Here is a 17623-nt window from a genome sequence, read left to right as displayed (position 1 = left end):
AAGCAAAATGCAAGGTGATAAGGTGGTTAGAGGCCTCAAAAGGCATCCAATTTATGAAGAGTAGGGTCAGTCAACAGCAGATCTACAATGCATAGAAAGTCTTCTGCCAAGAAATCCCAGTTGCCAATGTCAATGGATTAAAGAACTGGACTGTGGGAGTTTTCCATACTAAGTAAAAGTTAATCACTAGACAGTAATAGTATATCTTTTAAAACCCATTAACTACAACTTTAATTTAAACTGCATTACTGAATATACAAATTGAACAGCAGGACAAATCAATTATAAGAGATGACTGAAGATGTGATCATACAGGTCAGTAGTTCAGGCTCAGCAACAACCCATTAAATAGTTTACTGTAAAGTAGAAAAAGGGAAGGTATTTCAGAATTTCTAACTTCCTTATGAGAGCTGGCACTGAAGTCTTGAAGGTGATACATTAAGTTCAGAAGTCAATTTAGTACAAAGACATCAAGGTAACTGGCACTCATCTCACACCTGTAATGGTAAGCCAGCTCAGACTACTTGTTAGTTAATATTCAAGTTATAAATGCAACACAGCCCATACGAATAACTGGTTATTCCAAATCATTAGTCCAGAGCCTGTCACTTCTTTGCATAACATCTCAGAGCAAGAGGGAACACATTTTGAAGCTCTTTTAAATTTCATGCAAGGCAAAATTCAGCCAACATCATACATTCACCAATGGCGGCTAGAGAAAAAAAATAAAACCAACCATTCAAAGTAGAGGTCACTATTATTTCACGCCTTGTAGAACACTGTGTAGCTCAGCATGCCTGATCACTCTGCCTTTAAATAAAGGAAGGGGGAAGCTTCCCTTGTCTGGATGGAATGATCAGCATAAAGTATTCGTAAAAGTCGCTGCTACAGTCAGTCCAGAAGGTTCCATGTTCACACATGCTTAATAAAAAAGAGAGTTTCCTCTGGTGCTATAGAGCTGTGGATAACATGTAGCATAATACCAGGTTGGGTTGTGCGGATATGGAATCTCCAGCCGCAGATCCAGCAGAAATAAACTGAATGCTTTGCTTTCTTCACAAAGTGACAAGTTTCAGAGGGGTAACCATGTTAATCTGTTTCAGCAAAAACAATGAAGAGTCCCATGAAACCTTAAAGACAAACTGATTTATTTGGGTGTAAGCCGTTGTATTTCACTTCATCAGAATCATGATACGATTCATGCATTTGACGAAGTGCATTTCAGCCCACAAAAGTTTAAGACCAAATAAATCAGTCTTTAAGGTCTCACAGGACTAATTGTTTTTGCTTCACTGAGGGATTGTCATGGAAACCTCATCAGGAATCTAAACTGCAGATGACAAGATGGAGTTATTGTGCTACATAAGATATTACATAATAACCTACCTTCTGAAAGTCATCAAATTTCTTCTGTAGTACTTCAACCTGCTCCAAGTCAGCCCCCACTTCTTCATTGGTGAGTGCAGCCTCCTTCTCATTGATCCACTGCTTCAGCTCATTAGCCTCACGGAAAAGCATGAACTTTTTGCAACTTTTTTCCAGCATATCCTTGCGCTTCTCCCCCAGCTCAAGAAGAGAGTGATATCTGGAACATACAGAGAGGGAGAATGGAAAACCATCAGATCTCACTTGAACAGAGTCATAGTACATGAAGGTGATAAAAATGGTTTAGTAGCATCAGTGATGAGGGAAATTCCTACAAGATGATGTCAAATAAACTATTCTGCACAGTTATAGACAATGATCATGTAGATGTAAAACCTTTACATTACTATACTACACAGATCACCTCACTGAATCATGATCTCCAACATACAAGGCTTTTTTGATGGACAAAAGCAAAGCAAATTGCAGCTTACGATAAAGAAAGCAGGTAAGCAATGCAGGAGTAGTTGCATACAGCAAAGAAGAAAGAGCCTACCTTATTATTTTGTGCATGCAACTATGTGAAACATATGCATAACAAATGCTAAATACCACATTAAAGGGTTTTCTTCTAGTATATCAACTTCCCACAGCTCATTTAAATTAGTTTGATTCATAGCTGTCTGACACAAGATGTCTTGCCTGCCTATTCATCAGATATTGCATTGAATAACACTTGGTCATCTGGTCTTTTCCCTCCTTTCGGTAATGCCAATATTCAATAAAAGTGCACCTAATTCTGATTTCGTTTACAGTATTTTTACATCTGTGTTATTCCTACTGACTTCACTCCTGATTCACATTATGAGCAACGTGACAAGAATTAGGCCCTAACAACATACCAACAGCTCAAAAAGGTACATAGTTTTCCCGCGTCTTAAAAGACCAAAGTAAATTAACCTTTTTGCCTAAAAAGTTAGCATCTCCCAGAACAAGTTCCAACATAGAAGAGGAAGCAATGGATACAGATGATCTTTGGAGCCCTTTTACAGGCTATTGCTAGTGAAAGACAGAAGAGGAGTTTTGTGGGATTCTGAATGCTGCTTTTTGGGAGAGATAACCACAGATTTCTTTAAATGGTCATCAAGTTAGGTCCTTACTGGAAAAAACACCTCTAAAAGTTTCTCTAATTGCCACCTTGTTTCAAATCTTCTGATGAGGTAGTTCTGGAACCCTCTGGATTCCTCAGATTTCTTCAACCCGATTTCAGGCTTGAACGTAGTAGAAAGACTATTAATATCCATGAATGATTTCCATTTTCAAGCCATGGGCAGAGGAGGGAAGTGATCGTTCTGATTTAGTTAAATTAGCAGCCTTTACCACAACAAGGTATCATTGGGTCACCTGTAGCATCATACAAAGATGAACAGAACACGGTTGCAATGGTTTCATTTCTCAGACTGAAAGCACACTGGATGAATCAGTAATTACTTCCCAAAGGATAGCTTTTACAGGGTATCATTCTGTCACTTCTATTCAATGCATATGCAAAGCTGCTGGAGAATAGCTAGCCATTTGGGCTCCAATGTTAACACTGGATGTCCATTCTTTCTTACATGTCTTCATGAAAGCTAAATTCAGTGGTCTGTCATGTTGGTATAGAACTAAAACTGGAAGCCAGAAGGAAGTGAGCTGGCTGACACTCAGATCATCTGATACTCCAGCAGAATGCTGCTGCTCATCTTCTGAATGGGATAGGCTACCATAGCACCTGAATGCTATATTCTGCGCTAACTATAAAAGTTTGCTTCAAAAGGCAATTTCATGAACTAGGAAACAGAGTTATATAGGTCTAAGATGACCTCGGATAAAATTCCCTTAGAATCTGATTTTCCCTCAACTTTTTTGTGACAGTTAAGAGCGATTAGGATTGCTTCTCTTATGGGTGCCTGAAACAGACTCAGTAGGAAAGAAGGTAGAGCATTCTCAAACGAGAGCCCTTGACTATGAAACTTGCTTCCTCTGGCAGTTGTCAGAGCTCAATGCAAAATACATGTGTGTAACTTATGACAGCAAGGAACCTTCCTATATGCCTGTAGTGTAACTTTCATGGAACAAAATAATGGCAGTGAGCATCCTTTGTGAATAGTATAATTATTTTAATTGTTTCTGTAAATCATTCTAGGCAATTCATATGTAATATATTGTATTCCAGTACACACATGTTCATGTATGTATATAAATATATTACATTCTTATATTCACCTAAGAAACAGCAGGATTTTTTTTTAAACTTAGTATATAGAGCCTAGATGTCTTCGGTGAATTAACTGCGCCATAAGGAAAACCAGAACAGTAGAAAATAACAGTGCCTCTTGACAGAAGTGGCCAAAAGATAAGCAGCTGTCTGTCTGTAAGAGATCATGTGCCAAATATCTACTACTGTTCTAAATCAAGATATTCCATATTGCACAAATTGCTTCCCTGTGTCCCTTTGCAGCAGCACTCCCAAAGGAGAGAAGAAAAAATGGAGAATGAACAGGCAAGTAATATGGAAACAACGTGGTTTAGAATGGGGTTAATCCTACTCACAGTTCTTCAACCTGTTTCATACGCAGAGATACACTGCCGACTTCCTTAGTTATGAGAGTCCTGCACAGACAGAAGGAGCACAGCAAAAGCATGCAAAAATTAGTTAGATTAACAAAAATAAGGAAAGCAGCAGCTCCATCCGAGGGTCATTTGTGGTGGGAGATGAAGATTAAGAATTCACATTTAAATGAACAAGTTAGGTGCCATTCAAAAGCAAAATTTGAAGCAAATCAGTCAGAGCAAATCATGTAAAGAAATCATCAGCAGCACAGTTGAACTCTCACTACAGGGCCATCTCACCAGTCTGTTCTGAACTGAGAGGCATTCTCACCACTCCAAATTAATGAACCCTAGTTTCTAAGCTCTCAGAAGCAGTATGCAAGCGTATATTAAAATTGCATAACAAACTGTTCAGGAACTTTTTACTATATAAGTATTCTTTCCTCCCTCTAATATGTTCTATGTATTAAGAGTGTCATTTTTAAAAACACAGGTTTTCAGTTTAAAGGCAGTAATTTACAAACACATTTAATATTTGGTGTCTCAAATAACTGAGTGGGTGGAAATTCTTGAAAGACTGACAGCATAACTGTGAGACCAGCTGGGAGGGAGTTCACAACTTATAGATTTTCCTTTCCAAGTTGTCTGATAAGATGAGCCTGTAGCCCACCCCATCCTCTACTGCTCTCCCTCAAGCTAATCTACAGCTACCATGTGCTATAGGAGAGGCATTTACCAAGCATTCAGGCAGCTTTGTTCATCTGCATAGCAAATTACAGTTCTACAAGAGGTAGATTTTAGCTCACATAAGACAGTGCTGAATGAAAACACCGTGGCTCTGAAAAATACTGCAATACACCAGAGCCACATAGCCATAACTCCCAAACAATTGCCCAAGGGCAGCCCTGTATATGGAGGGTACTGTACTTCAGATAATCAGATTTATAAAGATGCCTCAAAAGAACTGCATGTTAAGATGGTACAATTACAAATAAGAATACTGCTTAAGACAGAACCAGTTCACAAGCAAGTTTAAGTTGTTAGGTACACCAACTACAAAAAACACAAAGAAAAAGCTAAGGCAGATCAATTTTCATGATTTGTACAGTTAAAACTGGAAAAGCAGAAGACTCTAGAATTAAGAATGAAATGGATCAATAAAAAAAGCATTTTACTGCTGTAGGAGCACAACATTAAGTTCTAATGCAACTATCCCCTGATATTAAGGGTACGTCTACCTAAACTTGTAAAAGGGAGGCATTGGTCAACCCAACAAGTACTATAACTGATTTTTGGTCCTGTTAGTTAGAGCTTACTGGTTGTCAATTTGCTCCTGCCGCAAGGCTATGCTGCCCTGCTCCTCGAGTAGATTCTCTCGGGATGCAGACTGGGCAGGGTCTAGTTTTTTCACATAGGCAGCTGGAACAAATCCTTGACGGTCATTCACTTCTACCTTCCACCAGTCCTGAAAGAAAGGAAAATACAACCTTGCTAGGTGACATGTATACACAACCATGATCAGAAAACTAGCAACTTCTGTAACTGCTAGGAGGCTAGTGCTAGCTGCTGAACAGCACAAGAGAACTACCACCACCAATGGTGTTTTCACTGTACCTCATCAGCACCAGGACAAAGTCCTGTGAGTGTTTCTTTCCATAGGATTTTGGGTACCTGGATTTGTGCATAAACACCATTAGACTTTAAACACAAATGCTTTTTTTTTTTTAAACCGAAAGAAAAACCTATAGACAAGGCCCCCTCAGATATTAACAATCTACTCTTAGTCCACATCTCCACTTGCCATGTTGTAGATCAATAACAGGTGCAGCAAACACCTGCTAAATTGAATGCTGAGGATGCCCCCGTTCGGCTTGGCACAGTCATGAGGAGTAAGGGAAGCTGATGAGAGCATTTGCTCCCCATCAACCTCACACTGTGATGACAGCGCCAAAGTCAGCAGTATGTTGCTGGAGTTGTGTACCTTAGACTAACCTTCTAGATCTTCAGTTCTGCAGAAAAGGACCTGGGGATTACAGTGTATGAAAAGTTGGATGTGAGTCAACAGTGTGCCCTTGTAGCCAAGAGGGCTAATGGCATATTAGGGTGCATTAGGAGAAGCATTGCCAGCAGATCCAGAGAAGTGATTATTCCCCTTTATTTGGCTCTGGTGAGGCCACATTAGAGTATTGTGTCCAGTTCTGGGCCCCCTACTATGGAAATGATGAGGATGCATTGGAGAGGTTCCAGCGGAAGGCGACCAAAATGATAAGGGGGCTGGAGCGCATGACCTATGAGAAGAGGCTGAGGGAATTGGGTCTGTTTAGTCTGCAGAAGAGAAGAGTGAGGGGGGATTTGATAGCAGCCTTTAACTTCCTGAAGGGAGGCTCCAAAGAGGATGGAGAAAGGCTGTTCACAGTAGTGACAGATGGCAGAACAGGAGCAATGGTCTCAAGTTACAGTGGGAGGGGTCTAGGTTGGATATTAGAAAAAACTTATTTCACTAGGAGGGTGGTTAAGCATTGGAATGGGTTACCTAGGGAGGTGGTGGAATTTCCATCCCTAGAGGTCTCAGCTTGACAAAGCCCTGGCTGGGTTGATTTAGTTGGAATTGGTCCTGCCTTGAGCAGGGGGTTGGGATTTGATGACCTCCTGAGGTCTCTTCCAGCTCTATGATCTAGCATAGTCCTGGCTTCAGGCCAAAAAGGACTGAGGGGCAGAACAGGAAATCATGAGCCCTTATAGTCGATTAACCATGAATGGTAATGGGATATAAAGAGGATGAAATTTCTCATAGAAAGCTGAGGAGTACAACAAAGAAATGATGGCTGTAAAACAGAGAAAGGCTGGTGGAGCCTCGAGAAGTTGAAGAGGAGAATCAAAAAAGTGAGGGAGGAATGGAAGCACAGACTGATTATGTAAAGGATTTAATTATGTTTGTTATACAGCACTGCCATAGCAAACAAAAACACACACCACCACCACACCACTCACTATGCCTATAAGAACAAGTGTAATAGGCAGTACAGACTCCTGGCAGGCAAGAGTTTACCTTGTTTGTGCTGTTGAGCAATGTGAGGATGTCTCCCTTTTTCATTGTCACCTCCCGAGGGCTCTTCTCTTGATAATCATAGAGAGCAAGGACCAACTCTTTCCCAGTTTCATCATCTGTGGGAGCAACTTGTTGCTACCAAGAAGAGGAAGGAGAAAAACACGTTACTCAATAGAAACTGCTGAATGTTGAAATATTACCAATACAGCTGTTCCACAAAGTATCATAGCCTTGATTATTACTACTACATTGCCAATGTATTAAAGGATTTCTGTTTAGCAACTGATGAAAGAGTGCTGAAGTTTGTGTGCCATTTCTACATTCAAAATCTGAAACAAGGCCAACAAACTATATCAGTTTCATTGAAAAAAACCTTTCAGAGGGGTAGCTGTGTTAGTCTCTAAGGTGCTGAAAGATTGTTGTTTAAGTTTATTCAGTTACAGACTAACCACATATTGTAGATGGCATTATGAGCTTTGATGGGCATAACCCACTTCCCACAAACCTGTTTCCTATCTGTGCTACATACATTCATGTGACTGATTACACTAGACAGCAGCAGAGCAAAGAAAGATGAAAATCATTAACTTAGATTTGAGAACCAAGCACATTCTGAGGTAAGCACTTAACAGTAATGCTTGATAAGCAGCAACATACAATGAGCCATCTTTCCTTACCCTGCATGACTGGGCCTGCTCTCTTAGTGCCTGCATGCTACTGCCATAAGCGATAAGATCTGACATCAAAGCTTCATGTTTCTTCAGAAGAGCCTGAAATTAAATATTGCAACATGCACATTAGAAAACCACTTCACAGATTCTACATATTATATACACACATATGCATTTTAGTGTATATATATATTGAATGCCATTCTCATGAAAATTGCAGGACTAGCAGCTCAGGAGAGTGAAGACCTTTGTTTAGCCATGGAACAGATTGGGCACAGGTAAGAACAAGGTAAGTTTTTGACACTTAAACCCTGACTAGGGGAGACCAGTCTCTAGAAGTGAGAGCAGTTCAGACTTCAGGTTCTAGAAGTCCATAGCGAATACTCCTTTGGAATTTCCACAAAGGGTGCCAGTTTGTATAATTTCTGATATAGCTACCAGCTAGTAGGAATTGGTTCAGTATCATTAATGAACTAACAAGCAGATTAGTACTGAAGACATAGGTATGAAAGACTCTACCCCATTACCAATGCACTTAAATATGCTCTGTGCCTCCTCCACAGAATATTAAAATCTTATAAACAATGCCGACTTTCTTTGTAAGTCTCAGAGAGATAGCTGAATGGTCCAGCCGCACCTTGGAGTTGTGCCCATGAAAGCTCATGACACTATCTAATCTACTTGTTTTAGTCTCCAAGGGGTGGAAGGACCATTCATTGTTTTTTAAAACTTTCTTTGTAGCTAGTCTAACATCTTACCCAGGGAACTTTACTAATGAAGATGCAGAACAAGAATACACACTTGTTTCTATACTCAATTACAAATTTGCTAAACAAAAAGCTTACTGTACATTCTGTCCTTTTTACTTTCACATAAATTCTAAAGCCTGTAGAACTCCTAATTATCTTATATCAATCCTAGATCAGATTTCCACTGTTACTTTTGCACATGCAACAAAATATCCTACCTCAGCAGAGTCTTCATCCTTTCCATAGTCTGTACTGCCCACAATGGGCTCCTTTTCTCTCATCCAGGATTCAGCCTCATTAGCATCAGCAAAGTACTGCTGGGCTTGCAGGGAGTCCTCTAGATCTTGTCGACGCTGCGAGGCCTTGGTTTTCAGTGATTCCCACTTCTGATTTAGCTCATTCAATTTGGCTTTCACATCCTCAGCAGCAAAGTGTCCTAAATAATAAAAGACAGGAAAAAAGTGTGCTTGGAGACATAGCTTATAGACATAAAAATGACAAAAGGGACTGAAAAATTACTTGCATTTTTTAATCATGGAAGTTAGGTTTGTGTAAAGTTATCCACCTTACTTTGGATAGTTTTTGCTATTACACAATACTTAGTTCAAATTTGGCTTGCTGCAGGCAGTGTTCTTTTGACACTGAACCATAGAATGGGCCAGGAACATACAAGTCATTGAAGACAAAACATTCTCTGCCCTAGCCATTTCTTTTCTATTTGTTTACTGTGATGCAGGAAAAGGCCAGTTCTTTGAACAGTTGAGTTTCTACACCACAAAGAGACCATTTAAAACTATTTTTTTTTTAATTTCAGGAAGATGGACATTAGATTGCTCATTATTATTTTCTCAGAATATTTAAAAAGGTAATACACCTTAAAATGGGACGTCAAGGAAAAAGTTCAAAGAACAATAATAGGAGCCTTGTATTAAGATAAAATTATGGTTTAATGTGAGAATTACTTTGTAACAATAGGTAAGTGACTAGCTGCAGTGGATGGAAATCTGTTAAAAAGATAAGGGTTTTCCCAGGATCACACCTGTATGTCTATGTGAAGGACAGCCATAAATAAAAAAATCAGCTATTTAATCCCATAGGCAGATACTATTTTGCACGTGCAAACTATCATAAAAGGGACACTATATAGGGCCACTGAATGTAAAGTGAAAAAAGAATTCTGAATTTATGAACAAGGAAGGATTAAAATATTTAAACACACCTTCTTCCACCATGGCATTTCCTTTCTGGGTGACTGCTTTAATGCGTGGCTCATGGCCTGCAATTTCCGCCTGCAAGGCTTGGTGCTTCTTTAGTAGGTTCTGAACCCCAATCAAATCCTTGCCTGAAAGAGACCATAGTATATATCTTAATCGATGAGCTCAAAGTCACTGAAGTTAATAGATTAAACATGAAATACATTGACAATCTTGCAAGATTAGTCAGGGACTAGGTCTAATTACAGTCTAGATCTGTTACTGTGTAAAACTGCCCTATGAAAATTACAAACATCACAAGGTAATCAATGACACAGGAATCATGGGAAACAACTACAGTACTGTAACAGATTTAGAATTCAAGCCAATGCAAAAAATAACCCCTCCATAAACAGTTTAGAAATTCCCAAACTGTAAGTCTATAAAGACTCATACGCATTGAATAAGTACAAAGATGTAGATGTAACCACCTCTGTTTGTTGATGCTGCAATAGGTTCCTTCTCTCTAATCCAGGTCTCTTCATCCTCTATGTCACGGAACAATTGCTGCAGGCGAAGAGAATCAGCAAGTTTCTGCTTGCGAGCTATCATAGGATCCTTCAGAGCTTCATAGCGAGTCACCAAAGCTTCTTGTTTTTTCTTGATATTATCTGCATCAAAGTGTCCAGCATCCTGAAACTGGCGAGCCTGGATAGTGATGCCATCAATGCGATCCTAAAATGTAATTAAGCAATAGCATTAAATTGGTATTCTCTACGATAGTTTAGGGTTTGATGATGCTTGTTATTTACTGGGCCAGACTGATCTGTAATATTTCTAGGCCTTTGCCTTATCTCTTGTACTGCAATAATGGATGAGAAAAATCAAAGTGAAATTGGAGTAAAAATTAAAGAATTATTTTCATTGCCTAAATTCAGAAAAAAATATGAAAAGCAAACAGCTGAGTGAAAATGTTCAGTTTCAATAGAGAGGATGGATTATTTTATGGGAATCAACAGATCTAAATTCCTAGACTCAGAATATACAGATCTCAGTTCAATTCCGGGCTCCACCAGGTTGTCTTGTTTATTGACTATGATCAAGTTCATTTACTTTCATTGTGCCTCAATTCCCCACCTGTAAGATGGGGATAATAATTCTCCCTTTGCTTATCTTGCCTTATTTAGATTTAGAAACAGTATCTGTCGCTTACTATATCTTCACATAGAACTGATACAGAAAAGCACTACACCTGATTTTTCAAAGGTATGTACTTTTTAGTGTTGCAATATATTATGCAAAAGGGAAACACCAAATTCCAATAAATTTACAGTTGTTCAGACCTGACTTTTGGGAACAGTCAACAAGGTCATTCAACAAATATTAATAAAAAAAAATTAAAAGCAAGCAAGTTTCCCACTAGGTACCTATGCCCCTGGTGGTGGTAGGAGACTTCACATGCTCCCCCCTACTGCCCACAAGTCAATCAGGGCCAGGGGAAGGGGAGAACATGAAGTCTCTTGCTCCCTGCCCCTGCCCTGCAAGGGAGCACCAAACTTACGAGTCAACCACCAGCTAAGCAGCAGCTGGCAGCTGACTTAGTGCTGAGCCCCTTTGAAGGGCAGGAGGATACTTCATGCGCTCCACCCACCCTCAGTTCCAGTCAGGGACTTCATATGTTCTGTCCCCAGGCCCTGATTGGCCTGGGGGTGAGGGAGTGACAGGGCCTCCGTGGGCCAGATCAACTCGATTGGTGGGCCGGATCCAGCCCATGGAGGCCCTTTTGCCCACCCCTGGTCTGAAGTGTCACAAGAGGTCCTAACTGCATGTTTGGCTACATTCTGGTCTTCCATTAACATGGCATTTTGCCAACCTCCTTTTGTCATTTGGCAAGTCTTGGAGAAATAAACTTATCTTTTCCCATTACATGGCATTGCGAAAGGGTGATAACCACTAGGGATGTTAGAGTATAACTGGTCAACTGAGAAGTGGATGCTTATCAGTTAATGTTGCACGTTAACTGCAACCTCCTTCCCTGTCCCCACTGCAGCTCTGTAAGTAAATTTAGAGATGGTGTCTCAGCATGCACTACTGGGTCTTGGCAGCTAACTCCAGCTCTGCAGTAGGAACTGGCAGATGCCCCATGTGCACTGGCTCCCTGCCAAGTTTTTTAAAATGACAAGCTGGAGCAAGGGCAGCTGCTAGGATCTGGGATGTGCCAAGACTGAGCTTACCAGCTACTACTGCAGAGCCCACAGCAGGCTACAGTAAATTCTCCTCATAAAAGTAATAGTTAACTGTGTAACTGAGGATATTTAACAGTTACATGGTTATTTTATGACATGATTTTTAACATCCCTAATAATCACTTGAAAATTCACTGTCCTCATAATGGACAACAATGAGAGCACCCCACTCCGCAATGGGTCTATAGGTTTTCCTTCTTTATCAGCTAATCCTGGTCTACTCTAGAACTTTATTTCGAAATAACCCTTCCCTGAGTCAAATTTGTAAGTGGAGTGTCCATAATACCAAGCCCATTATTTCAAAACAATGGGCCACAGAATTAAAAATCCATACTCCTGCTTTTCATCAGGAGTAACGCTAATTTCAAAATAGTTACTTTGGAATAATGGTAGGGTGGACTCTCCAGTGCCTCTATTTCAAAGTCATTACTATCCCAGTGCTTCCGGGGGTTTAAGTCTGAGGAAGCACATCCACATAAAAGTAGTCCTAGTCAGGCTCCATTAGAGGCTTCCCTGTAGTGTGGACATGCTAGTTTGAATTTGTTAAATCTGAAATTATTAATTTATTTCAAAATACCTCCTGGTGTAGACATGTCCCTAGGGTAGAATGCATTAATCCAGATCTAGCCCTGTTACTGGCAACAGCCACCATGAGTGAATTAGAGACAGGGTGAGTATGAAAGTAGGAAAACTCTTCAGAGGGTATTGGATACAACTTGTCTGCTATGGTTCATACAGATTTAGCTGGCTGTGTTAAACCATTCAAAATGGCTAGGGATATTATACTTGCTGCTTTGAGGATTGAAACTTACTTCCACACAAACTGCAGGAAAGAATTGAAGTAGACACCATGTGATATTAAATAGTTCCACAACTTGGTGTGTTTCATGATGGAGGCTGAAGCTACCCCACATGTTCATCCAGAGATGGCTCACTGCTCCTCTGATAAGGAGCATTTGGAAATGGATCACTCCTTGCCTTCATTCTTATGACAGCATTTCAGGCATCACTGACAGTAATAGCAACAGAGAGAGAGAATCCGGACTGACACATTATTGAGGGCCACCTCAGAATATTTTTAGTTACCCTCCAAGTGGATGGAGACTTACTGCTGTTTCTTCTAAGAAAGTCATAGGGTTCCAGATTGTCAGTCTCCCCAGTAACTAAGGATCAAAAATATGCCTGTGGGAAGTAAACCATAGCAAAGACAAACAAAGCAAGACACAGATCTCTGTATTCTCTCGTTTCCAGGTCCGGATCCAAAATAGAATGTAATAAAGATAAAAGCAGATCCAAAGAAATGCTCCCTCTAATCTTTTCCATCTATGTGTAGATATGTACCACCAGCAGAAACAAAACCTAGCTGTGGGCACTCTGCTAATCAGCTAGGCAATATATGCATTTCTCTTGAGCGGCCACACAAACACTGATCCAAAGGGAAGAATGAGGATCCAGGTGTTTGTGGACAGCCTACAGGGGTCTTCAGCAGAGGAAGTATAGAGTGATCTAGGGGAAGGCCCACAGCATCTTCTGAGAGCCTCTTTATAACAGGGAATGAAGAAAACGACATCAGCAACTGGGAAAATAATTCCTTTTGGAATCCCTGTTTCCCACTGAGAACAGACAAAGCAACTGGAGCTGACAGGTGAACCCAAACTGTCACATTGACAAAGCTCCCAGATCCGAACCAGCAACCAACAGCAGATCCAAAGATAACATCACATCAGTAATTATAAACAAGTCCATATCCCTTGCTATCAAAGAAGGAATGGATCTCTGCTTCTGAACTGCAGCAGTTTTGTCAGAATTGGATGTATCCTACAGTTCTGATGAATGGGAACCAGCACTGCTAATGAAGCACAGAAAGAAAATGGCTACTAACAGACAGAGACAAAGGTACCAACAGCCTAGGTTTTGACCTATTGAGCAATTCCATCTTCTTCGATCTAGAAGCTGAAATCAGAATTGGCTCTAGTCTTGGAGCAACAGCATTTCCATCAGGGCTACCATAGCTGGGAGGAATGAGGTACAGCACTGATGGAGGTGGCTGAACTATTTTTTGATCTCTACCAGTAGTAGCATAGTTGATTGATAATAGTTCAGAGATCTGTACCCTTAGGGGCTTAATTGGTGGGGGAGCCTCAAGATCGGAGTCTAACCCCAACAGGAAATGGCTTCTTGGAACCCTTCAGTTTTTTGGAGCTTGCTAAGTAGCCACAGGGACAGAGACTGGCTTCTTAGATTTGGGATCCTGATCAGGTCCAGAGAGTCTAGCCTCAAGCCTTAGGAGGAAAAACTGCAAGCAAGTCTCTCAATCCTTGTGGGCTTTGAAAATAAAGGTTTGGGTGGGCCCTCTGTTCCCAGGCACCTAAGACAACACACATGGATGCCATAAAGGCTGCCAAGAAGGAAGCACACTTTTTAAACCCCAGCTTCTTCTGTTTCTTCAGTTCCTCCATAAGCCTGAACCAAGAGCAATCCTAATTCACTATTTGGAAGGGAGTTAACACTATTTCTAAATAGAAAGACACTGATTCCAAGAGACTACAGCGGTTCATAGGCATGCTACTGGAAGGAACTGAAGTGATAAGAGCAGTCACCTCCCCTTTATAGATTCACCCTCAATGCATCCTGAAGGTGAGGAAAAGGGTGGTAGGTAGCTCTAGCGGACACAGTGAGGTTTTTATCATGAGGTACCACAAGGCTGTGCAGTACACGTAAGTAGGAATATGTAGAGTCTGGGAACAATGTTTCCTTGAGTGACAAGTCTTATCAACCCACATTCAGAGAGAATTTGGAGAAAAACTGTAAACTCCTGGAAGCACACCTTTATCATAGAAACACTAATAAGTCCTTTACGCCACAGATACTGGAGCCTGTATCTAACTAACTAAACAATCATGTGATTATGCCTGCAAGAGAGATGAAAAAAGTTGTACTATCTTGATACCTGGTGAGCAGCTACATCTGCTTCCAACAGAGCATGTTTCTTCTGAAGATTCTGAACATTAGTAAGATCTTTTCCATAATCATCAGAAGCCAAATGTCCCTCCACCTCATACAACCATAGCTCAATGTCTTCCACATTGCGGTTAAATTGCTGCTGTTGGTTGGCTTCACGCAGCTTTATTCCTGCATGTGTGTAAAGGAAAGAAAGGTTGTTTCCATTTCCATTTCATTCAGTACTCACTTGTTCTCCAGAAGACGTCTCCACAACCAGAAATGTTAATTCCAAAGCTTCCTTATGATCAGGCAAAGGAAAGAGATCTCTTACCTTTGAGCTCAGTGGCCTCCAGCAGTTTTTTCCACAAGCTGATGACTTCATTCATGCGAGCTGCCACTTCATCAGATGCATAGTGATTGACATCTATCAATTTCTGGCCAGCTTTCTCTAAGGCATCAATGCGACTTTGATTTGCAGAAAGCTCTGCCTCAAAAGCCTGATGTTTTTGAACTTTACCCTGCAGGTTTGATGGGTCCTACAGGTAGCAAAGAGAGAACACACTTCAGTCTAATCGATATATATTAAAAATATTCATTCCGCCAATCTCAGTGGAGATCTTACATACATCAGTTCTTCATATTTACATTTTCTATGTAACTATGAACACTTTTATATATTGGATGGCCTATTCTTTGTGATATGTACTACAATTATAGAAAATACACTAGTTAATCTTAGCACTCAGCTTTTGTTAGTCCATCACAAATGCTGAGACAACATTAAAGAAATTGCAGCCACAAATACCAAGTCAGATAGCAAACCATTTTATCTACAAAGCAAGCATTTATTTCCCAAATGTTAGAATATTTTCCTTTGCATCATGCAGATGATGCAAGGAGAAACTATCCATAAAGCTACAATATCTCAAAAGTAGCTGGAAAAAAAAAATCAGGATATTTATTCCTGTTTTTACCTTGTAAGCCTCATCTGTTGCAGTTTTCATCTTTTCGTTGACCCAACTCTTTAGTTCATCAGAGTCTCGGAAAAATTGTTGCAGATGGAATGAATCTGACAGCTGAGCACGCCGGTACATTGCCCTTTCGTGAAGAGCATTACGTCGGCTCAGCAGCTGAAATAAGAAAAATATCAGTAGTTAATTTTCAAGACTAATTAAAGATACCATGATAGGGTTTCTCATTATAGTTGACCTTGCTACAGCTTTATTTATCCTGCATCTGCCATCACTTCTTTTTATTCGTATAAAACATACGAACCAAAGTGCAGCATGGTATACTTAAAAAAAAACCCCAACTTACAGCATCTCTTCGTGTAGCAACATCTTCCTTGGCATAGTGATTATTCTGAATCAGTTTAGTAGCAAACTCATCCAGGGCCTAAAAAGAAAGTAATTTTTGATTCATCTGAAATACTAGGAATATTTATGCAAGCTTATTTAACAAACTAGGCTTTAGAAGGGATGTGTCACAGCTGAACTAATCTAAAGCCAATACGCTATTTTTAAACCCCTCCCATATGTGCACCATTCTCTACATTTCCTTAACATGATCCTAAATCTAGATGATGGTAGATTTATAGCTCCTGTGAGAAATAATTACTGTACATTTAAACAATTCAAGCAAAATCCCAAAAAGTGCTAGTATAATGTGCAAGTGAGCACTGGATTACTCTGAGGCCTTGGATCAGAGGTTAAACTCTATTCACTACCTTGATCCTAAACATGGATTTTATTCTGTGAGGGAAATTCCATTTCGCACACAATTTGGAATTATGTTCAAAACCCAGAACCTATCTTTTTCTGAAGTTCCTGAACAATGATCTGGCTCAATCCATAAGGTTACTTCCGTTTTATTCTTTGCCTTAATGAATACAATGTAGACATCTTACTGTGATTTTCTCCTCCTGGGCACTGAGGGATTTCTCAAAGTCTTCGTGCTTCTTTAACAGAGCCTCAACACTATCCAGAGAGTCACCTAGGTCTTCATTTAGCAGGAATGCCTATAGAAATAAACAGATGAGTGAGCCTTACACTATCACCACTCCCAATTATCTGAAAGCCAACTCAGGTATGCAACACTGTGCTAATCACTATAGGATTTTTCTAGGAAAGTATGTGGTATGGAGCTGATGTGCCTTCTTGCGCTTATGACAACTAAGAAGTACATCTCTAATTTGTATAAAAAATGAAAAGGAATAATGCCTTGTGAGCATTAACTCACACAAAAGAAACATTATACCAATTCAGCATGATTGGCAAGATATGTAAAGCAGCAGCATTAGACTGGAATACGGAGGTCTGGCACTAAGTGAACAAGACCACGAACAAAGACCATGTGAAGAGAGGCATTCACAGTACCTCTATGCACTATGGTATGCCTGGGTTCGGCCACAGCTATTTATCAATTCACAAAAGCAGGAGGAAATAAAACATTCCAAAATTAAATCTCATCCTCTCTTTCTGAAGGAGCCAAATGCATGCTTACTAGGCTATCTAACCAAGTGTTGCCTGCTGCACAACTGAAACACTCACCTCTTGTTTGCTCATCCAATTGTCAACTTGTTCAGTATCTCTGTAGAAAAGCTGCAGGTCCATACACTGTTCATATTGCTGTCTGCGAAGTTCCCACAGCTCCAGAAGTGCAGTTCTTTCATCAGAAAGGATGGTCAGCTGAGGGGTGGGGAAGAAACATGCTCAGTACAGGGAGAATGGTTCTTTTCCAATTCAATGACAGCAAAATAAAACATGGGCTCTATAAAATAGTTAGGGTGCGTCTAGACTGGCCGCATGAATCTGCA

General features: G+C 40.2%; 1 protein-coding gene across 11 annotated transcripts in view; it reads right to left on the bottom strand.

Moving 5' to 3' along the window:
• SPTAN1 (spectrin alpha, non-erythrocytic 1) overlaps window positions 1-17623 on the bottom strand; it is an 84698-nt gene that overhangs the window by 44710 nt on the left and 22365 nt on the right. For 7 of the 11 annotated variants that reach the window (XM_075905913.2, XM_075905909.2, XM_075905915.2 and 4 more), the window contains 14 exons: window positions 17358-17495; window positions 16715-16825; window positions 16126-16203; window positions 15783-15938; window positions 15140-15344; window positions 14816-14997; window positions 10111-10354; window positions 9646-9768; window positions 8645-8862; window positions 7684-7776; window positions 7007-7141; window positions 5274-5422; window positions 3958-4017; window positions 1387-1585 (listed from right to left, as the gene is read on the bottom strand). In XM_075905913.2, the coding sequence (XP_075762028.1) occupies window positions 1387-1585; window positions 3958-4017; window positions 5274-5422; window positions 7007-7141; window positions 7684-7776; window positions 8645-8862; window positions 9646-9768; window positions 10111-10354; window positions 14816-14997; window positions 15140-15344; window positions 15783-15938; window positions 16126-16203; window positions 16715-16825; window positions 17358-17495 (2091 nt within the window). The remainder of the gene's footprint in view (window positions 1-1386; window positions 1586-3957; window positions 4018-5273; window positions 5423-7006; window positions 7142-7683; window positions 7777-8644; window positions 8863-9645; window positions 9769-10110; window positions 10355-14815; window positions 14998-15139; window positions 15345-15782; window positions 15939-16125; window positions 16204-16714; window positions 16826-17357; window positions 17496-17623) is intronic. The other 4 variants (XM_075905914.2, XM_075905918.2, XM_075905916.2 and 1 more) reach the window with 1 other exon arrangement.

The sequence above is a fragment of the Pelodiscus sinensis genome, chromosome 23, assembly GCF_052426305.1.
Source record: "Pelodiscus sinensis isolate ZL-2025 chromosome 23, ASM5242630v1, whole genome shotgun sequence".
In the NCBI taxonomy this organism is placed as follows: Eukaryota; Metazoa; Chordata; order Testudines; family Trionychidae; genus Pelodiscus; species Pelodiscus sinensis.
Note: the sequence above shows the minus strand (reverse complement) of the source record. Positions and strands in the feature narration are given on the sequence as shown.